Here is a 21,736-nt window from a genome sequence, read left to right as displayed (position 1 = left end):
CAAAGGCCTCTAAAGGGGGTAACTACAGCCCAGGCCACTGTCCCCTCAGGTGGGTGCACGCTCGGGACACTTCTCCTGTGGTCAAGCTCAGCTGACCCACCTTCTCCTTAGAGAAGGCTCCGGCCTGGGGAAGCAGGGCTGGCCCGGCGGGAGCACGGCCTCACTCTGATGGCCAGCCATCAGGACCCCGACTGCAAAGTGAGTCCTCTCACTTTGTAAAGCCCCACAGGGACTGAGGATGGCAGGGGCCTGTGGCATGGGCGGTGGCCGCAGATCACCGGCCGGGTGAACCTGCCAGAGGAGGGCTGGGTGCTGAGCTGGCAGGCTCAGGGCTGAGGGCACGCACTGGGCCACAAGGTGAGGAGCGCCTTGAGCCACCAGCAGGGAGGGTGGCGCCACAGGAGGACCAGGGACAGGGGCCTTCACTCCAGGGGCGTCCCAGGGCCCCCCAGCCCCCTCTGGGCCCCGGGACCCAGCCTGGGAACGTGCCCGGTCTGCCAGCCTCCGGCAGACCCTGTCTTGGGACCGGGAGGCGAGAGCCACCGCCCAGGCTGGTCACAGGGGAGGCAGACTGGCCAGGGGGACGGCCTGGGGGAGGCGGCAGGACCGGCTGGGGCCCCAGCTCAGCTCTTCCCAGACGTGGCAACGTCCCTGTAGGCTGGCTGCCTCTCTGGGCAGCCGTTCCCCCTGGGGGGGCCTGAGGCCCGCCGTGCCCTGGGCCGCACGCCTACGCGCCTCAAGCAGGGGATGGTGCAGGGAACCCTGTGTACGGCACCTGCTGAAGGAGACACTGGCCAGGGCGCAAGAGATGCTCTGAAATGTTTTGTTTAATTTTTTTTACGACAGCAATAATTTATGCCATGAACCAAACAAGAGTGCTGATGAGCAGTTTTTGCCCCGGGCCCCCTGCGCTCTGCCACCGCTGGGTGTGGCCCTGCCTGCAGCGGGCCGTGGTCAGCTCTGGAACAGTGACAGCGGGGCGGAGGCCAGGATCCGGTGGGAGGAAGCCCCTGCACTCTGGGGAGGCCAGGAGCAGGCCCAGCCACCGCCGCAGGTGGCCAGGCGTCGGGATTTCTTCTTGCTCCTGTCGCGGGCAACGGACAGAGCAGCCACAGGGACCTTGGGACATGATGAGGTGACCTGGGGACACAGCCACCCCGGTCCCTGCACAGAGTGAGACCCTGCGTTCGCTGTGTCAGCGGCAGTTGCCCCGCCTGTGCCTCTGCCAACCCCTGATCCCACGACCGTTCATTTTTGATTTTTTTAAAAAATATAATTTTGTAAACGTTCCATAAAAATACTATTGTTCCTAGTCAAACACAGGTATTGCGACATGAAGAGTAACTGCCGTGTCTCTGCTTCTACAAAATGTGAGAAGGTAGCCCAGCGGGTAACGTAGAAAAGTGCCGGAACCTCTGGGTATCACAAAAGCCGGTACCGAGGGCACGAGGCTGGACGCCCCCTCCGTGCCTCCCTGCCCGGCGGCCGGAGCGGTCCTCTCCACGGGGGGGAGGACGGCATGGCTTTGAGACAGACGCTGCGCTCTGTCTAGGCGGCCGGGCCGCGAGGCCACCTGCTTGGCCCGAAGCACCGAGGAGTCGGTGCGACTCAGCAGGAGCCCAGGCGGTGGGATGGAGCGGCCTCTCCTCCTGCAGCCCTGAGGCGCGGTCCCGGGCAGGCTTGGGCCCCAGGGGGCTGGCGGGCCCTGTCCCTGGAGGCGAGGGCTCGGCGCCGCGGCACCTTCAGTTCTCGGAGAGAGACAGGGCCAGGGCAGCCTGGAAGGCGGCTTCCTCATCGATGCTGTAGTCCTGGGAGAAAGGGGGGCGCACGGTCACGGGGTGCCCGGCGCCCTGTGGCGACTGCTCTGTGAGGACAGTGGCTGTCCTGAGCGCGACGCCCAGCGGCCCAGGGCCATGCGGACTGTGCGGGACGTGTGGGCGGCATGGGAGCTGTCCTTTCCCCGCAGACTCAGGAGCAGGGCTGGAGGCTGCGGGCACCGCGGGGCTGCACAGGAGGAAAGCCTCTGAGGTGCTTCCCTAGCAGGCGCCAAGATGGGCCTGTGCCCCGAGGCCCCAGGGAAGGAGAGCCTGCTGGACCGGTGATGAGGGACCCACAGGACAAACCCAGAGCCCCGGGCCCTAGTGAGCTGGGAGAGGGCGTAGGGCGGGCCGCCTACCACGAAGGTGTCATAGGAGAACTTGTGCCGGTGGAGCAGGTGCTGCAGGAAGTTGGCGCTCTTGTAGCTGGGGTCACCCCAGGGCATGGCCGAGCAGATGGGGCACACCTGGAACAGAGCGGCGGTGAGCCCACGGGGCCCGGGGCCCGGGGGGGGCAGGGAGCTGGGCGGCGGGCGCGCTCACCACGCGGTTGGGGTCGCTGCGGTGGTTGTCCACACAGTGCCTCACCAGCTCCTGCTGGTCCAGGTTGCGGGCGCCACAGTACGGGCAGGCGAAGGTGGACCTGTTGGGGACGGCGCTGGGGCGGGCGGAGGGTGAGTGGCGCTGACCACCTTTGTGGCCCGTGGCTGCCGTGGGGCCCCCCCGCCCGCCTCCGCACGCCCGACCGCTGACTCCTGCCTGGCCAACCCCTGGCCCCACTCCTTCCCCGATGGGGCCTGTGTGGGGCCAGCGCTGCCCTGCTGGCCTGGGGCCTCCACAGAGCAGGCGCGGCAGCCCCCCTGCCTCCCAAGGGCAGAGGGACGCCCGGCGAGGCGGCCTACCTGGGGATGGGCTGGGACGTGGGCACCACAGGGACGAACTTGGGACAGCTGGCCATCTGCTCCTGGACCTTCACGCACGAGGAGACGTGCACCCTCATCTTGGCCAGGGTCACCTAGGAAGTGAGAAGCGTGGGTCAGGCGGCGCTGGCCGGGCCTCAGGCTCCAGAGGATGCGAGGGCAGCTGGCGAGCAGGGCCGGTGGTCCGGGCTCCTGCCCCCGTGGCCCAGCAGTGCCGCGAAGGCAGGTTCCAGGGGCCCCTGGCGTCCCTGCTGGACAACGGGCACGAGAGGGAGACACAGACTCAGGGCCCTGAAGGCTACTGAGCTACAGCGGGAGGTGACCCGGGCTCCAGCCACTGGACAAGAGCAGAGCCCTGCTGGGGTCCCTGGGGGCTGCAGGGGGCAGGGAACAGAGAGGGCGTTTATTTGGGAAACCCCCCCCCCACAGTGGGAGCTGACAGACAAAACTCTCCTAGCCACCCGGCCGCCCGAGAGACGGCTCGCCAAGAGGGAAAACCAACCAAAACCACCTCCTTGGCTGCCCGAGTCGCCTGCTCAGACTGCAGGCGGGAACCGGCTCAGAACAGGGCAGGGAAGGGACGCATAGGTCCCGGGAGAGAGCCAGAGAGACGGCACGGAGATGGGGAGACAGACGGAGACAGAGAGGGCCCCTCGTGGTGAAGCTCAGGGCACCCCTGGACATTCAGACCTTTGACCTTGAGGACAAGGCAACCGGGGGCCACCTCCTACTGTGCTCAGTCAGCAGAACTTGCCAACCTGAGAGGTGGTGAAATCTAAAACCTGAGTTCAGACTCCGTTTCCCAGCTGGGTCCCGGGAGGTGGTGTGTGTGCGTGGGGGATGCCCGCGTGCAGAACGGACACGGCGGGCTGGCGGGTGAGAGGCCCGAGGCCACGGAGCCATGGGGCGAGGCACGCTGGGGTGCTGAAGCTGCATCCGGGTTGGGGATGCTGCAGCGCAGCCGTGTCCCCGCAGAAGCTACAGCTCAGAGCCCAGGCCGCGGGGTAGAGGACAGGCGGCAGGGCCCACAGGGAGCATGGGAGCAGCGGGTTGCTCAAGAGGCAAGGAACCAGCGGTGCCAGCTCCTCCCTGCAGTGGAGAGCCGCTCCCGGTCGGGAAGGCCCTGGGGTGGATACCTTCTTACTGCAGCCTCGGCAGGGCGCCTTGTAGGATGAGAGCTGCTTCTCCACGTGGGTGGCCTTGTCCACTTTCTTGGGGTCGAAGGGCAGGCGGCAGAGCGGGCACAGGGGGGATGGCACCTGCAGGCACGGCTGGAGGCACTCCCCACAGAACCTGCAGGCAGGGCACGGCCTGAGTTCTTCGGGCTGGATCGCACTGTCTGGCTGCAGAGGGCCCGTGACCCTGCCTAGCCGTGGGTTTCTGGGCCCCCTGCCGAGCCTGCGGTGTGGGCCAAGCTGTAGCTGTGACCCCCAGGCTGCAGGAGGTGGCCCAGGGCTCAGCCTGCCTGTCTCACTGCCACGTGGCGATGATGACACCTCAGGGGGTCCAGGGGGACCCTGGAGGCCTTCCCCTCCCTAAGCTCTGGGGTGGAAAATCACTAACTGGTGCGCGGAACCCGCAGGCCCAGGGCCCAGAACTCACTGGATGGGGCAGGGCCACAGCTGGCCAGAGAGTGTCACCAGCCCTGGGTCACTGCCCCCTGCCCAGGAAGAAGGGCTCTGGCTTGGCCTGAGCAGATGCGGGGTGACAGAGGGTCTGAGTCAGGCACCCAGGCTCCTCTCGGTCCTGAGCTATTGGCTCCGGCGCTGGAGCTGCCGTGTCATGAAACACAAGTCCTGGCATCCTGCGTGTGCTCAGGATGAGCAGCCTCCAGCAGGAGGAGGCAGGACGGCCCCCTGCCCCGCCACCGCTCCCGGGCCATCCCCAAAGGATCTGGAGGCCTGGCCTGTAGCTCTCAGGAGAGGCTTCATCAGAGGGTTGTAAACAGCCGAGCAGCTTCTGGTTCCGGATGCGGCTCACCGCCCAGGATGTCCCAGACTGAGACCGGTAACAGGCTCCCTCTGGGGCCTCTGGGGGGGTTGCCTGGGATCACTGCCACGATCTCCACCGAGGGGCCTCCTGCCCCAAAGCCCTGCCTGTCACCTGTCCCGTCTGTCTGGTGCTGGAGCAGTAGTATCTGCCCCAGTCGGGGCTGCTCTCACCACCAGAAGCCGATTTTGTGGAAGGGAACTGCTCACAGACAGGGCGCCGGGGAGGGGAAGTACCAGACCATCAGCAGACTCGTTAAAGGAAAACACGTGTCTCCAAATCTTTCCTGTTCGTTGTGTTCACACGGGCCTTCAAGACACTGGATGAGAGACTCAGGGAAAGTAAGAGGCAGAGGGGGAACAGCCAGGAGGTTTGTTTAAACCAGCAGGCAGAGTCAGGGAGAAATTCTTTTGAAGGCAGAACCCGAGAAGAGACACTTGCAGGACCAGTCTTAGAAACAGGAGGAGAGATCAGACTATGCCAAGAAAGGCCTTGGGGGGAGAACGGGGCTACAGAAGGATATGCTTTCACAACAGTTTGTGTGGGTCTGTATTCCGAAAACCACTTTTTCAGAAAAGACTTAATCGGAAAAAGCGAAAACAGATTTGTGCTGAGCAGAAGAGCCAAACCACCACAGCCCGGAGGGGCTGGGTGAGTGTTGAAACCAACTGAAGCCTAGGAAAGGCTTTCTAAAATTAGGCCCCGGGACAGCCCTGCAGTTCCCTCAGGGACAGGCTGGAAGATGCCGAGCAGAGCTTACAACACCCACGAGTGTGTGCTTACAAGAAGGAAGCTCTGTGCAGAGGCCGCCCCGCCAACACCTCACAAACGGCCTGGAGAAGGGACACACAGTGCACCTTCAGGACAAGCCCGCAGGGCTCCCTGGGTGTGAGCAGGTGCCTGTCCTGCCACGCGCATGCTGTATGTGTGTGCGTGTCTGCGTGTGCAGGCTTCCCAGCTCCTGACACTGTGGATGCCACCTCCCTGGGTGATGAGCAGCACACACTCAGCAGGTCCAGCTCCTTCCAGGTTAGCTGGCTTTGTTTGCAAAATGTGCTAGGGCCTCCTACCAGTCTGGGTGCACTTGGCCCCACCTCTTCAGCAGCTCTGCTGGCAGCCGAGCCCTCCTGCCCCCTCTCCCCACCCTGCTAATTTCACTCAAGAGCTGTATTATTCAGAGCTCAGGAGAGCTGGAGAGCAGGCACTCTGATCTCGGCCCCCTCCCACCCAGGCTGGCAGCTCCCAGAAGACTGGAGTGCGGTGCTCATCTGGAAGGATAGCCGCATGCTCAAGTTTCCGTTCCTGAAACCACCGGGTCCTGGCACAGCTGGAAACCTTTAACAAGGTGTGTGGCACCTGGTCTCCTGGGGGCCAGCCTGCATGGCTGGTCAGTGATGGATGAGACCCAAGTTCTCCATCAAAACAAAACAGCGTCAGACTCCAAACAAGCCTATGCCCCAACTTTAGGGAACTCCTCTCCTCTGCAGTCAAGACAGGCAGACAGCGGGTCCGAAAAAGAGTTGACAGCAAAAGCTACAAGACATTTATTTACAACTGTCCACCCCGGTCTCCACGGGACCAGATCGAAGGCGACCGGCGCAGAGTTCGCGCCTGCTGCGCTCTGAGTCCCCAGGGAGGCCTGCCGAGGCCGTGAGAGGCCCCCGGGGCACCCGAGACCGGGCAGGGCTGCTGGTCGGCCCGGTCTGACAACGGAGTGGTCGGGTCGAGAGCCCGGGGCGGGCGGGCAGGAGGCTGGGCTGAGGCGGATGAACGCGCCCCAAAGGGCAGAAACGGCTCTGCGCCAGGGGCCCCGCGCCCTCCCGCCCCCTAAGTTCTCCGCGCGCCGGGGCTGTGCCAGGGCGGCTGCAGGGCCCTGCCCGCGGCGGTGCCCGACCCCGCGGCCTCCTGGAGGCCGGCGCACTCACGTGTGGCCGCAGCTGCCGATGGCCACGGGCCGGTGGTAGACCTCTAGGCAGATAGGGCAACTGTACTGCGCTTCCAAACCGCTGTCGCCGCCCGCAGGCCCGCCCGGCGGCTGCCGCTGCTGAGCGGACGCCACCAGGCTGCGGAACATCGCCATCCCGGGGCCGGCCCGCCGCCGCCGCCGCCGCCGCCGCCGCCCCTGTCCCGGCCCTGCCCGGCCCGGCCAGCGCCTCACAGCCGCGACGGCGCCGAGCTGACGTCACAGGGAGCGCCCGTCCCAGACCCTCGCGTCACAGCCGCGCTGGCGTCTCGGTGACGTCATAGAGAGCGCCAGCGGCCACCCCCGCCCCCCGGGGCCGTCACAGCCGCGCCCGCGCCGCGGTGACGTAGTCGGAGCGCGCCTCGCCGCTGCGGTTTAAGGAGCGACTTGGCGAAGCCATGTGCGAGGTGGACGAGGACTACGGGGAGCCCTCGGCCGAGGGACTGCAGCCTTCACGGCCCGGGTAAGAGTTGGGCGGCTTCCCCTCCGGCCGGCGGCGAGCTCTTGCCCCGTGGGGCGGACCCGCGCTTTGTGGTCAGTCACGGGGGCTGCGCTCCGGGAAACCAGGCGTCCGCCGAGGGCGGGCCTTGGGCGTCGGGGGGGCCTCCGTCGGGGGCCGAATCTCCCACCGCAGCCCCGCGGGAGTGCCTGGCGGGCCGGCACTGAGCACTGCAGGGAGAAGCTCGCTCTGCGCTCTCCCACCTTTAATTCTTGCAGCCAGTAGGGCGGCTTCGCCGCTCCCCTTACTCAGAGAGGAAAGTCGGAGCCCCTTTCTCTTCCACCCACTGACTCCACTTCTCCCTTGTGGGCCGCACGGAAGTTGTCTCTCTTCTGCCAGCCCCTGAGAGACTGACAGGTGGCCGTTAAGAGTCCACTGAACCGGCTTTAGCAGACTAAAATCCCCTTCGGTCCCTGGCCTTTCCTCAGAGTGGTAGTTAGGATAAGACAAAAGCCCTGTTTTCTGGGGGTATAACCCCCATTTGATCTCTCGCACGGCAGCTTGGGGTAAGAAGCAGGCTCCCATCTCCCCGATGCCCTTGGGAGGAGGTGTAATTTGCTTTCCTGTTCTTTCTTCCCCTTTCCAAAGCCGTGAGCAGAAGTGTGTGAAGTGCAAGGAAGGCCTGCCTGTCGTGGTGATCCGAGCAGGAGATGCCTTCTGCAGGTGAGCCCTCACTCAGCAGCCAGGGCTGCCCCCGCATCTCTGGCTTAATTTCTCGGCATTTGAAAGCATTTTATCCCTTTCCTTTTCGTTCATACGTTCCGGGACTGGGGAGTGGGGGATGGGTGTGTGTGTAGGGTGTTGGTTCCTGATGTGAGTACCGTTCTCCATGGGTCAGGATCTGTTTTCTCCATTACCCAGCCGTGGATCAGGTGGCAGGAAGGTATTGATGGAGCTTATGGGGAGAGTTGGGAATGCAAGTGCTGCGGGGTAGGGGGGAAGCGCCATCCCGGCCGCAGGAACACATCTAGGGCAGATGAGAGCAGCCTGGGATCTTTGGCAGGTGTTCTGAATGATGCTTGCTTTACCTGTGAGGCAGGGAGGATGGAAGGAGGGCTCTAGTCTCTTCCTCCAGCCCTGAGGCTTTGGGCAGAGGGGAGCCTTAGTCCCAGAGAGGCCTGAGCGTGTTCTGTTTTATCTGAAGCTCTTTGTGGTCCCTCAAATAACCCTGGAATGAAAACCCTCCAGGTGTTTGATCATGTGCACGGGATGCATAGATGCCCAAGGACAGGGTCTGTCTCCCGTTTTATTCCTGTTAATTTCTGGTGGTGGTGCATACTTTGTATAGCAAAGAACGCTTACTGAGTGAGTGGCTGACAGCTTTATGTTTAAAATTTTTATTTTATTATAGCAGATTTACAATATCAAATACTGCCAAATTCTGCTGTGCAGTTTTAGGTACTTTTTTTTCTTACATTGTCCTCTATTCTGTTCCATCACAAGTGATTGGATATAGTTCTCTATGCTGTACAGCAGGATCTCATTGCGTATCCACTCCAAATGGCAATCGTTTGCATCTTCTAACCCCAAACTCCCAGTCCCTCCCCCTCCCCCTCCTCCCTGGCAAACACAAGTCTGTCCTCCATGTCCATGGTCTGTTTCTGTTGTGTAGATAGATCATTTGTGCCATATCTTATTTAATTATTTTATTTTTTGGTCTTGTATTTGTTTATTTATTTATTTTTTTTTTAGGGCTGAACCCCCGGCATATGGAGGTTCCCAGGCTAGGGGTCAAATTGGAGGTGTAGCTGCTGGGCTACACCACAGCCACAGCAACACCAGATCCTTAACCCACTGAGCGAGGCCAGGGATCCAGTCTGCTTCCTCCTGGATACTAGTCAGATTTGTTTCCTCTGATCAACAACAGGAACTCCATCATTTGTGCCATATTTTAGACTTAACATGTAGGTGATATCACGTGGTGTCAGTTTTTCTGACTGACTTCATTCAGTGTGAGAGTCTCTAGTTCCATCCGTGCTGCTGTAAATGGCATTATGTTGTCCTTTTTGATGGCTGAGTAGTATTCCATCGTATACATGCACCACATCTTCTTAACCCATTCGTTTGTTGATGGACGTTTAGGTTGTTTCCATGTCTTGGCTGTTGTGGATGGTGCTGCAGTGAACATATGGGTGCATGTGTCCTTTTCATTGAAAGTTTTGTCCGAATTAGACGTGGTGTATACCACCAGGAAATACATTTTAGGCAGGGAACTCACAGCCTTAGCCACTTAAGAGCACAGGGGTGGGGGCGGCTCACGCCTCCCATCGTGGCTGTAAATTCCCACCAGCGGTGTAGGGGGCTTCCTTTTTCTCTGCATCCTCTCCAGCATTTGTTGTTTGTTGACTTGTTAATGACGGCCATTCTGACAGGTGTGAAGTGGTACCTCACTGTAGTTTTGGTTGGTATTTCTCTAATAAATGATGATGTTGAGCATTTTTTCATGTACCTGGTGGCCATCTGTGTGTCTTTGGAGAAATGTCTATTTAGATCTTCTGCCCATTTTTCAATTGGGTTGTTTTTGTTGTTGAGTTGTTTGGAGATTAAACCTTTGTCAGCTGAGTCATTTGCAAAAATCGCCTCCATCCTGTGGGTTGTCTCTTTGCTGTGCAGAAGCTTTTTTTTTTTTTTTTTTGGTCTTTTTGCCATTTCTTGGGCCGCTCCCGCAGCATATTGAGTTCCCAGGCTAGGGGTCAAATCGGAGCTACAGCCACCGGCCTACGCCAGAGCCACAGCAACGCAGGAGCCTCGTCTGCAACCTACACCACAGCTCATGGCAACACCGGATCCTTAACCCACTGAGCAAGGGCAGGGACCGAACCCGCAACCTCATGGTTCCTAGTCGGATTCGTTAACCACTGCGCCACGACGGGAACTCCTTTTTTTGTCTTTTTAGGCCTGCACCTGCGGCATGGAGGTTCCCAGGCTAGGGGTCGAATCAGAGCTACAGCTGCCAGCCTACACCACAGCCACAGCAACACGGGATCCGAGCTGCGCCTGTGACGTCCACCACAGCTCACGGCAACGCCGGGTCCTTAACCCACTGAGCAAGGTCAGGGATCGAACCTGCAGCCTCATGGTTACTAGTCGGAAGTGTCTCTGCTGCGTCACAGGAGGAACTCCTTATTTGTGTCTCTGTTGTCATTATTCTAGAAGGTGGGTCAAACAAGCTGTTGCTGTGGTTTATGTCAAAGAGCCTTCTGCGTGTGTTTCCTCTGGGAGTTTGATAGCATCTGGCCTTACATTTAGGTCTTAATCCACTGTGAGTTTATTTTTGTGTGTGGTGTTAGAAAGTGTTCTAATTTCATTTTCTTTTCTTTTGTCTTTTGCCATTTGTTGGGCCGCTCCCCCGGCATATGGAGGTTCCCAGGCTAGGGGTCGAATTGGAGCTGTAGCCACCGGCCTACGCCAGAGCCACAGCAACACGGGATCCGAGCCGCGTCTGCAACCTACACCACAGCTCACGGCAACGCCGGATCATTAACCCACTGAGCAAGGGCAGGGACCGAACCCGCAACCTCATGGTTCCTAGTCGGACTTGTTAACCACTGTGCCACGACGGGAACTCTTAATTTCATTTTCTTACACTGTGTTGTTCCGTTTTTCCCCAGCACCGTTTATGGAAGAGACTGTCTTTCTTCCACTGCATTCTTGCCTCCTTTCTTGTAGGTCAGTTGAATCACGGGAGTGTGGGTTTATTTCTGGGCTTTCTATCCTGTTCCATTGATCTGCATTCCTGGTTTTGTGCCAGTACTATGCTGCTTTGATGACTGTAGCTTTGCAGAGTCTGAAGTCGGGGATCCTGATGGCTCCTGTTCTGTTTTTTCTTTTCAATGTTGTTTTGGCTTGGCTGACCGTTTTAAATTGGTTTCCCAGAGTCCTGGACTCTGCTCTCTAAGTGTCCAAAAGAAAAACTGAGGGGACTGGATAAATTGTTTTCCTCAGGCTTTCTTTCTCACCCCTGCCCGTCTACTCGCTGCGTCCCCCCAGGAAATGCAGTTTAGGCAGGGCGCTCACTGCTTTGGCCCCTTGAGAGCACCGGGAGTGACCATCTCGCCCACGTGCTTGGAGAACGCGCTCATAAGGAGAAACGGGGCTGTGGCGGCTCTTTCTGTCCCAGAGCTGCTGCCCCACCGTGGCTCTTGGTCCCAAGAGAAGGGGAGAAGCTGTTCTGGGCCCGCAGGTCTTGGCAGTGCAGGCTTTGAGCAGGCACCCTCGGTGATGGCCAGCATCAGCCTGTGGGGAGCCCCAGCCATGCCTGCCTCGAGGGACAGTGGGTGTGGGAGTCTAGTGGTGCTGGGGCATGGGGTCTGCAGCCATGAGGCCTTGTGGTCCCGCGAGCATCTGTCGGCTCAGGAATCCTCCTGGGCCCTGACCTCTCCCATGGCTGATCACCTCAGGTCCCTGGAGCCCCAGTATTTTGGGGTGAAAGGCTGTCGAGCTCCCTCACAGAAGGCCTGTGAGGTGTCAGGGGGACTGCTGTGACCCAGCACGTCCCAATAGGAAAAACAAAATAGGCTTGGGGCACTGTTCTCCACCTTGGCTGCCCTCTGGGTTTCCTGGGGACCTTTTTTTTTTTTTCTTTTCTTTTTTGCGCCCCCTACCCACTTCCCAACCCCCCCAGCCCAGGGGTCAGCTCCAGGCCACAGTTACACCTGCAGCAATGCCAGATCCTTAACCCACTGTGCCAGGCCAGGGATCAAACCTGTGTCCCAGTGCCGCAGAGAAACTGCTGGTCCCATTGCACCACCTTGGAAACTCCTGCTGGGGGGCGTTCAAATGTGGGTGCCTGGGCCTCTCACCTGGTAGGTTTTTTTTTTTTTTTTGTCTTTTGTCTTTTTAAGGGCCACACCCATGGCATATGGAGGTTCCCAGGACAGGGGTCGAATTGGAGCTGTAGCTGCCGGCCTACACCACAGCCACAGCAACGTGGGGTCCAAGCCACTTCTGTGACCTCCACCACAGCTCACAGCAACGCCGGATCCTTAAACCACTGAGCAAGGCCAGGGGTTGAACCCGAGTCCTTAAGGATACTCATCGAGTTTGCTAACTACTGGGCCGCAATGGGAACTCTGACCTGGTAGTGTTTTTTGTTTTTGTCTTTTTAGGGCTGAACCAGCGGCATATGGAAGTTCCCAGGCTAGAGGTTGAATTGGAGCTGCAGTTGCCGGCCTGCACCACAGCCACAGCAACACGGGATCCTTAATCCACTGAGTGAGGCCAGGGATAGAACCCGTGTCCTCATGGAGACTAGTCGGATTCATTACTGCTACGTCACGATGCCCCCTGCTAATTCTGATGCGGTTGGCTTGTGTGATGCTGATGTGCAGCCAAGGCTAAGAACCTCTAACCTAGGGAGCCCTGGGACCAGCTGGAACGCTGGCCGTGGCAGAGTAGACACTCTGGTCCTCGGGGGGCCTCTCAGACGTGTCTGATCCCAGTGGGCTCATCACACCAGAGGCCAGTGTGGGGGTTTAGGACACAAGTTCCCTGACCCCCCAGCCTGCCCAGTGCTTCCCCCTGTCCCCCAGGAGGTGGCGCTGCTCACTCAGGGGTCACGGAAGGGAACACACCCTCTGCTTGGGGAAGGGTTGGGGTGGCTCTGCCCTGCTGCTCGGGTACACATCCTTCTGGGCTCTGGGCCCTTTGGGCGTTGGTTCACACTGGTAAGAACTGGGGGTTCCCCCGGGCAGCCCTCCCCTTGTGGCGTGAGGCTCATCCTAGTGCAGCCACAGCTGGTGAGAACCCCGCCACCGACCGGCTCCTCGCTGGTCTCTGGGCAGAGCCTCCGTTTCACGGCGTTGCTTTTAAAGGTGGAAGTTGCTAGAAGGAAATGTTACCTGGTGGGGCCTCGGCTGTTGCAGGGGCGCAGCCTCCCCATGCTGGAGGGGGCAGGCGGCCGGGCCGGTCCGCAGCTGCCGGGGTCTGTGTTGCAGGGACTGTTTCAAGGCGTTTTACACGCACAAGTTCAGAGCCGTGCTCGGGAAGAACCGGCTGATCTTCCCAGGAGAGAAGGTAGAGTGCGGGGCCCTCTTGCACGTGGCCGTCCCAGCCGCGTCCCACCAGCACCCCCCCCAATCTAGGTGTGTGACCACGAGGGGCGGGGGGGGGGGTGCGGGGAGGGCTCACATCTGGTGTCGGCCGTGGGCCGTGGCGGGGGGATGGCCCTCCTGTTGGAGGCGCGGGGCCTCCAGTGCCGTTCCTTCTCCCCCAGGTGCTCCTGGCGTGGTCTGGGGGGCCTTCGTCCAGCTCCATGGTCTGGCAGGTCCTTGAGGTACGTCTCCACCACCCTCCCGCACCCAGCCGCCAGCTCCAGGGGGGGCCCTGGCAGCAAGGGGCTCTTGCTGGGGCTGGAGAGGTGGGCCCACTCCCCACATGCGACCCTGAGGGTCTCGGGCTGGCGTCTGTGTCTGGTTTAGCACCTGCCCCGTGCCCCAGTGCTTAGACGCGCTGTTGGAGAGCGGGCGCAGTGCCCCAGAGGCTGCGCCAGGTGTCCTGGAGGCCGCGGACCTCCCCTTGGTCCCGGGAGTGTGTCTGGACCGAGACGGGGAAGCGGAAGGGGCTCAGCCTGGCAGGTGCCATGCTCTGGGCCACTGGAGGCCTGGCGTGCCTGAGGCCGGGCGGGGCTGGGACGTGGGTGGACCCTGTGCTCCCTGCGCTCCCTGCAAGGGGCCTGGACCGCCTATAGCAGGGGTTGCAGTAGGCACCCAGGGCGGTTGCGGTTGGTTTTCTCCTTCGCCTCTAAGCCTGGCGGGATGGTGTGAGGCCAGCGCCGTCCCCCCCCCCCCGTAGGTCTCTGCTGCACCTGGCACCGCTGTTCCTGCTGCTGTCGCATTGTCCGGGCTGGTGGGCAGTGTGGACACAGCCACTTCTCAGAGCGGCAGGGCCCGGCCAGGCTGGTTTTACTCAAGGGACACGGGCAGCCCAGGCAGGGGCTTTGAAGCCTGTTGGGCTGTGCGGCCCAGCCTGCAGTGCAGGGGGGGCATCACTGCCCTTGGCTGGACGGCGTTCAGGCCCGGTGAAGGTCTCTGCCAGCAGGGTATCTTGCGGCTTCCGGCCGTAGTGCTGAGGCCCTGCCCCGTCCTCCCAGGGCCTGAGTCGAGATTCTGCCAAGAGACTGCGTTTCGTGCCAGGGGTCATCTATGTTGACGGTACGTGTGGTCACGCCTCCTCCTGGGCCCTCGCGCTCCAGGCGGGCCCCAAGGCTGTGGTCGGGGCCTCTCTTGAGATGGCGCGGGCGCTCCGCAGACACCACTGCTGTTGTCTGAGTCTGACCAGCCGGGGTGGGGCAGGAGCCTCTTCCCCAGGGTCCTGGGCACAGAGGGAGAAGGGCCAGTTCGCTGCCTGAGGGGACCTCTCCTCTGGGCCCTGGCCCCGGCCCCCTTGCCAGGACAGGGGACGCACCGGCCACTCTGAAGACACCTCCGTGGGACATGGGTCAGTGTCCTGTGGTCTCTGCAGAGTCTGCTGCCTGCCAGGGCATGATGACTTTGGCACTGCCCACTGCCTGCGGCCCTTGTCTAAGCCGCGACTCTCCTTTCTGCCTGTGGCTCAGAGGGAGCAGCCTGTGGCCAGAGCGCCGCGGACAGAGCGAAAACCCTGGCAGAGGTGAAGCTGGTCCTGCATGCCCTCGGCTTCCCGTGGCACGTTGTTGCCTTGGAAGAGGTGGGCAGGTCCCCTCCCTATCAGAGGCCCCTGGAGGTGGCCGCTGGGTGGCCGCGGGGCTGCGTGGAGGCTGGCTGGCCCACCTTGTCCCCCTCCCCACCCCTGCCAGGTGTTCGGCCTTCCGCCGTCGGTGCTGCGTCGCTGTGCCCCGGAGCCGGCGGGGACCGGGGCGGCCTACAAGGTGGCCGTGGACCACTTCCTGCAGCAGCAGTGTGCCCTCGGGGCCGAGAGGGAGGAGCAGCTGAGCCACCCCTGCCCCAGGGACCCCGAGCCCCCAGCTGCACCGCCCACAGCGACCCAGACCGAGGCTTTGTGCAGACTCTTCGACTCGGTGAAGACGCTGACGGCCAGGGAGGAGCTTCTGCAGACGCTGCGGTGAGCCCCCTGCCCGGGCCCCTGAGACCCCGCCCCACCTCAGGGCCTGGTGCTCAGAACCCCTGCCCTGCAGGACCCACTTGGTGCTCCATGTGGCCCGGACCCACGGCTACTCCAAAGTGATGACAGGCGACAGCTGCACACGCCTGGCCGTCAGGCTCCTGACCAGCCTGGCGCTGGGGAGAGGGGCCTTCCTCGCCTGGGACACGGTAGGGACGCGGGCTGCCCGGGACGGGCCCCACTACCCTGGCCCCCGGCCCTCGGACAGCGTCTGGCGCGTCGGTGTCGCGGTGGCCCGTGAGGAACGCTGCCCCCCTTCCCGCAGGGCTTCTCGGACGAGCGGCACGGCGACGTGGTGGTGGTGCGGCCCATGCGTGAGCACACGCTCAAGGAAGTCGCCTTCTACAACCGGCTGTTCGCCGTCCCCTCCGTCTTCACGCCAGCCATCGACACCAAGGTGGGCCGGCGGCAGCCCCCACTCCAGCCTGTGGGCCGCCGGGGAGCACACGCAGGCTGGCAGGGAGGGGTTGGGGGGGCAGGACGACCTCTGTCAGGGGTTCTTGGTCTCAGGGAGGCTGTTCAGCAACAGGGGTGCTTTAGACACGGGGCCCAGCCTGCTCCACAGCTGACTTTTGGGCCGATGGCGTGGAGAAGCCTGTGGCCCCTACCCTAGGTGGCCCCGAGCAGGCCCGGGGCTGCGCCTCTGCATTGGCGTCACGCCTGCAGCCGCCCCCGTCCGACTGTTCCTAGGCCCCTGAAAAGGCCAGCATCCACCGGCTGATGGAGGCCTTCCTGCTCAGGCTGCAGGCGCGGTTCCCCTCCACCGTCAGCACCGTGTACAGGTGCGTGAGTGCCTCCACCCCGGTGGGGCGGCGGGGGGTGCGAGGGTGTGGAGTCCCCGCGGCCGTGGCCCGAGTCCTGGTTCCCTCTCCCCGCCCCCAGGACCAGCGAGAAGCTGCTCAAGGCCCCCAGGGACGGCTTCGCTGCCGGCCCCCCGGGGCCCCGCTGCCTGCTCTGTATGTGCGCTCTGGACGTGGACACGGCTGGTCTGTGCTGCCACTGGCGGGGTGCTTGGGGGGGGGGCGCTGGCGAGCGCACGTCGGGGCTCAGCTTGTCTCTGTTTGCAGACAGTGCCACAGCTTTTGGGGCACAGACCACCTCACACGTCTCTCCAACACAGCCCCCCGTCCCAGAGGCCGGGGCGGCTGGCGGGCCCTGCTGCTGTGCACAGATGGGCAGGGCCCAGGGCTGCTGCAGGTGAGTCCCCGCCTTGTCCTGTGCCCCTCCCCACAGTGGGGTACACCCCGGCCAGAGCAGCCCCCCTCACAGAGCCTTCCCACACAGGGAAGCCGTCCGGGCCTGCGTCATCGAGCAGCTGTGCTACGGCTGCCGAGTGAACCTCAAGGACATGGTGAGGGGGTGCCCTTCTCACTGGAGGCGGGGGGGCACCGGCCTGGCTCTGCTGCAGCGCCGTGCCCACATCGCCTCTCTGTGTTCAGCCTTCCCTGGACCCTCTGCCGCCCTACATCCTGGCCGAGGCCCAGCTCCGCAGCCAGAGGTACTGCCCGCTCTGGGGGGGCCGGGGTGGGGGGCGCTCCTGGGGGTCCGTCCTCACCGTGTCCTTCCTCCAGGCCCAGCGCGGAGCAGGAGGCCCGGGCGTCTCTGCTGGGGAGCGATGAGGAGGCCCAGGTGGGCGAGAGCTGAGCCCACAGGAAGGCAAGAACCGGCAGCGGGCAGGGTCTCCCGTGTGTATAAATAAAACATTTAATTAGAAAACGCTACAGTACGCGTGGGGAGGCGAGCAGACCCGCGCCGGGCTGGGGCGCCCCGCGGCGTCCTTCCTCCCGCAGCAGCATCGGGGCCCGCGGCCCTACTCCTTCTCCCGGGTCCACTGGATCATGGTCTCGGGCGAGCGGTACAGGAAGATGAGCTTGGCGTACAGCTCCTCCTCCAGCTCCAGCTCCCGCGTCTCCCGCACCAGGAAGATGTCCTGGCAGAGCTTGAGGATGCGGTCCACGCACGGCAGCTCCTCGAACATGATGGAGTGCGAGATCTCGCTGAAGAAGCCGCGCACGAACTTGCCGATGACCAGCACGATGGACACGTAGAGCCCCATGATGCTGCGGGCGGGCCGGCGGGTCACGGCCGGCCACCCCGCCGCCCCCACTGCCTGCCCGCCTGCCCGCCCGCCCGCGCGGCACTCACCCGTAGCCGGCCAGGAAGCCCAGGCTGGGCGGGCTGACCTTGTCGCTGAAGATGACCATGGGCAGCAGGTTGCAGCGGGCCTGGCAGTCCTGCAGCTCGATGACCCACCACTCGAGGAAGCCAGCTGCCCCCGAGCCCACACGCTCCCTGCGCAGCTGGATACGCACCCCGAGGTAGTCGGCCTCCTCGTCTGCGGGCAGCACGAGGGGTCAGGGCCAGTGCGGGGTGGGGGGCCAGCTCCCCGCCCCCACCCCCACCCCACTCACTGGGTTGCAGTTGCTTCACGGGGTTGGCTTCAGGTCCGTTGGGGGCGCGGATGTACTTGGGGAAGAGGCGAGGGATGACCCTACGGGAGGCCAGGCGGGGCGGGTCGGGCCGGGCCCAGGGCGCCGGTGCCCCTGCCCCCCCCAGCCCCGCCCCCACTCACACTGACTGGTCCGAGGTGCCCTCCAGCAGGCTGGCCAGCTGCCGCCGCTCAGTGCTGTTGGGCGCCAGGTCCAGGGTGTGCTTCTCGTTGGTGTACTCCACGGTGCCGCCCTTGGCCAGGTCCCTGCCGGAGGGGTGCGCGTGGTGAGACCCCTGGCGGCGCGTCCGCGTGCCCCCGGCCCCCGGCCCGGCCCGGCCCCCACCTCTGGAAGTTCCAGGTGAAGCGCAGGGTGATGTCGGCCGTGCCGTTGTACAGCTCCCGCTTCATCTGGGCCCGGCTCGGGGGGCTGATGCGCCACAGCGCCCCGGAGCTGCCCTCGATGTGCGCCGTGACGATGTCCTCGGGGCTGTACTGGCTGATGAACTGCATGGCCAGCTGGGCGGGCGCAGGCGGCACGCACGTCAGCGGGGTGCGCCCTCCCCCCACCCCCCACCCCCGCCCCAGGCAGGTGCCCGCAGGGCCGCTCACCGGGTGGGGGTCAAACTGCTTGGACAGCTCCTCGTAGGCCTGCTGCGTGAAGGGCACGATGGACGGCTGCTGGGCGCTCATGGTGAAGAGCGGCTGGCGGAGGGGACCCGGTGAGACGCCCCGCAGAGCCCCCCCTTGTCCGGGAGGGCGCCCGCCCCCCACCCCCCCCCCCGCCTCCCTGGTGGGGCCGCTCACCTCGTAGCCGCCCAGCTTGAGGGTGACGGTGACGTCGATGGGCTGGTTGACCACGCCGACCACGGAGCGCACGAGGGACATGAAGAGCAGCGGGAACCAGATGACGGCCACCAGCAGCAGCAGGATGAGGCCGCCCATGCCGTACTTGACGATCTTCTTCTTCTTCTGCCCCTTGGGCTGCGGGTAGTTCTGGGGGCAGGGGCACAGGTCACCTGCCCGGCTCTGCCAGGCAGGGTCCCCCCACTCCTCCCCCGTGGGCCAAGGCTGAATGTGGAAACTGAAGCTCTGGCGGTGGGGACAGATGGCTGTGGCCTAGAGCCCAGGGACAAGCCCTCGCCCAGCCATGGCGAGATCAGGGCAAGGGCAGCTGGACGCATCTGCCTGAGAGGGACGTGGCACCTTACCTCTGACTAAAGGTGACTCGCATCTACCTGATAAACCCGTGGTGCCCAGAATACCGAGCCACCCACGTGAAGACCGGACCCACGCGTGACCCAGAAGCAGGGAAACACGCCTGATGTCTTGAGTCACCAGGAAGCGGAACCAGGATCCCAGGGAGACCCTGCCTCCCGAGGCAGGGCAGGCACCGCCCTGAGGCAGGCAGGATGGTACTGCCACCTCGGCACCTGCAGGGCTGCACCCTGAGGTGCGCTCAGCAAAGGCGGGACCTGTGGCCACAGCTCTGGACGTGAACGGCTGTTAACAGCGCTTTGTACAAATAAAAGACTTCTCGCTTGCAACGCTGCTCAGCTGTGAGAGGAAACTCAGCTGTGACCCAGCCACCACCTTGGGCAGAGCGGGGAGTCAGTCCCGGACGGCCACCTGCTGGCGACTGCCTGGATGGGGAACTGGCGAACCCGAGTGGAAGGTCATTTGGGGGCTGGGGTGGCGACTGAAGGCGCGCAGTAACGGGGCTTCTCTTGGGTCAAGGAGCACGACCTAGAGTGGACTGCGTCCATGGCCGTGTGGACGGCACCAAGCGTGTGACCTGGCGGGTGGGCCTGGAGGGGGAGCTGTAGCAGTAAAGCTGCTGAAAAGAGCAAAACCCAGTTACCCTTTCGGCGTGCGCCCCGCCCCCTGCCTGTGACCCACGGCCCCCGGGGTGGGCCCCTCGGCAAGGGGCAGGCCTGAGCGCGCCACGTCCACTGTCCTGAGAAGTGCCTTGTGCCCCCCGGCCTTGCCGTGGGCTGTGGAGCCCAGGAGCGACCCCGTGACCCCCGCGTCGGGCCCGGCACCTTCTCCGTCTCCCGGCTGCACTTGATGATGAAGACGTTGGCGTAGATGTCCTCCACGCACATCCAGTTGGACAGGGACAGCGTGGTGTCCGTCCACACCCAGTCCATCACCGCCCGCAGCTCCACCAGGAACGGCACCAGCCGGAACCTGCCCGGGGCCGCGGCACCGTCAGGAGGGCCGGAGGGAGGGAGGGAGGGCGGCGGGCCGCCCGCCCGCCCGCCCGCGCCCAGGCCCGCCGCACTCACCCCTGGAAGAGGAAGAGGTTCAGGTGGTTGTACTTCTTGGTGAGGAAGTTGCCCAGGATGCGGGTGGGGTAGCCGCAGCGGATCTGGTAGGCGGAGAGGGCGAAGTAGATGCACTTCACGAAGTACCAGAGCTGGGCCACTGCGTTCTGGCTGAACATCCTGGACGGGACGGGAGCCGGGTCAGGGCCCGGCCGCCGCGGCTGAGCGCCCCGCGTGTCCGGGCGGGAGGCCCGCCCCCCCCCCCCCCCCCCCCCGCACGCACCGCTCGGTGACGGCCGGCAAGACGAAGAACATCCAGACGTGGATGGCGAGGACCAGGACGACCTGGAAGGCCAGCTTGCCCAGCACGGTCTTGCGCAGGTAGAGGGCGCGGTCCACCACCATGGTGCTGAACTGGATCAGCAGCATCACCAGGAAGGCCTCGGGCACCCGGTCGTCCGACAGGGAGGACGTGATGTCCGTGGCCGCCGAGTGTCTCTGCGGCCAGGAGAGCAGAGGTCAGGGGGCCGCCGGCCTGGCTGCCGGGCTCCATGCGCGCGCGGCCCCGAAGCCGGCGCTCACCCCGAAGGCCCAGAAGCCGAAGATAATGATGATGAAGTCGACGACGTCGGCCAGGAACATGAGGGCGTAGACGTCGGTGGCCGCGCGGTACCTGCTGTGCAGGATGTCCTGGAAGAAGCGCCGCAGCGGCCGGTACGCGCCCTGGGCCCTGCAGGTCGGGGGAGCGAGGGGCTCAGCCCGGCCCCGGCTCCCCGCCCCCCACCCCTCCCACCCCCCCACACACTCACAGAGACAGGCAGACGCTCTGCAGCCAGACCCCCAGCGCCCTCACTCGTTCCCGGGGGCGCCGCCGCCTCTTCTGTCTCCCCGAGGCGGCTGCCTCTGCCTCGCCGTCCTCGTCCTCGTCCTCTTCCCCTGCGGGGGGAGCAGCCGCCGCTGAGGGAGCCTGTGGGCAGCTGGGCCCAGCTCAGGCTCTGGAGCGGGCCCTCCCTTACAGACCAGCACCCTGAGCGCAGGCACCACCCCAGGGTCGCCCGCGGCGGGCGAGTTAGGCGGCTCCACTGGAGGCAGGGCCGGCGGTGGACAGGCAGGCCGTCGTACCCACGGCTGCCCGCGCGCTCGGTGCTGTGCTCCGCTTCCTCCTCCTCCTGAGCTGCGGGCTGAGGCGCCTCTTGTCACGGGGCTCCGGGAGGTCCTCCTCACTGGGGACCCTGGCCACCCCTGGCTCCAGGGGTCCTGGCAGGGCTGGCTCCTGAGCCCCCTTCTTCGCCCCGTCCCTGCCGTGTTCCTTGGGGAGCGGCTCCTCCTCGTGGTCCCAGAGACCGTAACACTGTGGACACAGGGAGGCGGGTGAGGCGGCCTGCGTGGCCGCGCGGGGCAGCCCTGAGACCCGGCGAGAGGGCCGTGGCCAGGCCCAGGCTGGGCCCCGCCTGCCTCCTGGACCCAGGTGGCCGGGCGCGTGCACGTGTGCGCGCGTGCCCTGGCGCTGGGGTGGCTGCCGGCGGCCAGGGCTCACCAGCAGCTGGGAGCGGTGGAAGAAGAGCACCAGGAGCTGCAGCAGGTCGTACTTGGCGTAGCTGTCGCTCTTCTCCAGGCCCAGGATGCGTGGCGGGAAGTAAGGCTTGTTCTCGTAGCGCCGAAGCACCGCGTGGCTGTTCCAGGGGAAGAAGCCAAACTGGAACAGGTACTTGGCGACCACCGTGACCTGCGGGGGAGGGGGGTCAGCGAGGTG

At 63.8% G+C, this 21,736-nt stretch overlaps 3 protein-coding genes across 9 annotated transcripts in view; 1 reads left to right on the top strand and 2 right to left on the bottom strand.

Moving 5' to 3' along the window:
- Positions 1-809: 809 nt before the first annotated feature.
- RNF166 (ring finger protein 166) lies at positions 810-6,883 on the bottom strand. The gene is made up of 6 exons (XM_047790251.1): positions 6,652-6,883; positions 3,874-4,030; positions 2,720-2,832; positions 2,361-2,475; positions 2,177-2,284; positions 810-1,808 (listed from the first exon to the last, which is right to left on the bottom strand). Exons 1-6 carry the CDS (start codon positions 6,804-6,806, stop codon positions 1,743-1,745), a joined length of 714 nt encoding a protein of 237 aa, XP_047646207.1. The 5' UTR covers positions 6,807-6,883; the 3' UTR covers positions 810-1,742.
- A 109-nt stretch (positions 6,884-6,992) lies between these two features.
- Positions 6,993-17,004, top strand: CTU2 (cytosolic thiouridylase subunit 2). The gene is made up of 15 exons (XM_047790250.1): positions 6,993-7,152; positions 7,777-7,851; positions 13,125-13,203; positions 13,403-13,462; positions 14,279-14,339; positions 14,744-14,853; positions 14,963-15,228; positions 15,302-15,437; positions 15,554-15,685; positions 15,979-16,070; positions 16,171-16,274; positions 16,356-16,485; positions 16,573-16,639; positions 16,728-16,786; positions 16,860-17,004. Exons 1-15 carry the CDS (start codon positions 7,088-7,090, stop codon positions 16,930-16,932), a joined length of 1,509 nt encoding a protein of 502 aa, XP_047646206.1. The 5' UTR covers positions 6,993-7,087; the 3' UTR covers positions 16,933-17,004.
- Positions 16,970-21,736, bottom strand: part of PIEZO1 (piezo type mechanosensitive ion channel component 1) — a 51,040-nt gene continuing 46,273 nt past the window's right edge. For 6 of the 7 annotated variants that reach the window (XM_047790246.1, XM_047790244.1, XM_047790242.1 and 3 more), the window contains 14 exons: positions 21,521-21,709; positions 21,106-21,334; positions 20,793-20,919; positions 20,566-20,713; positions 20,267-20,481; positions 20,005-20,163; positions 19,759-19,906; positions 18,524-18,712; positions 18,329-18,421; positions 18,063-18,235; positions 17,861-17,983; positions 17,700-17,779; positions 17,434-17,623; positions 16,970-17,348 (listed from right to left, as the gene is read on the bottom strand). In XM_047790246.1, the coding sequence (XP_047646202.1) occupies positions 17,099-17,348; positions 17,434-17,623; positions 17,700-17,779; positions 17,861-17,983; positions 18,063-18,235; positions 18,329-18,421; positions 18,524-18,712; positions 19,759-19,906; positions 20,005-20,163; positions 20,267-20,481; positions 20,566-20,713; positions 20,793-20,919; positions 21,106-21,334; positions 21,521-21,709 (2,313 nt within the window). In that variant the 3' untranslated portion in view covers positions 16,970-17,098. Of the gene's footprint in view, positions 17,349-17,433; positions 17,624-17,699; positions 17,780-17,860; positions 17,984-18,062; positions 18,236-18,328; positions 18,422-18,523; positions 18,713-19,577; positions 19,907-20,004; positions 20,164-20,266; positions 20,482-20,565; positions 20,714-20,792; positions 20,920-21,105; positions 21,335-21,520; positions 21,710-21,736 lie in introns of those variants that run through there. The other variant, XM_047790247.1, reaches the window with a different exon arrangement.

Source organism: Phacochoerus africanus, chromosome 8, assembly GCF_016906955.1.
Source record: "Phacochoerus africanus isolate WHEZ1 chromosome 8, ROS_Pafr_v1, whole genome shotgun sequence".
NCBI classification, from domain to species: Eukaryota; Metazoa; Chordata; class Mammalia; order Artiodactyla; family Suidae; genus Phacochoerus; species Phacochoerus africanus.
The sequence above is the reverse complement of the archived record's forward strand: the minus strand, read 5'-3'. Positions and strand labels throughout refer to the sequence as shown.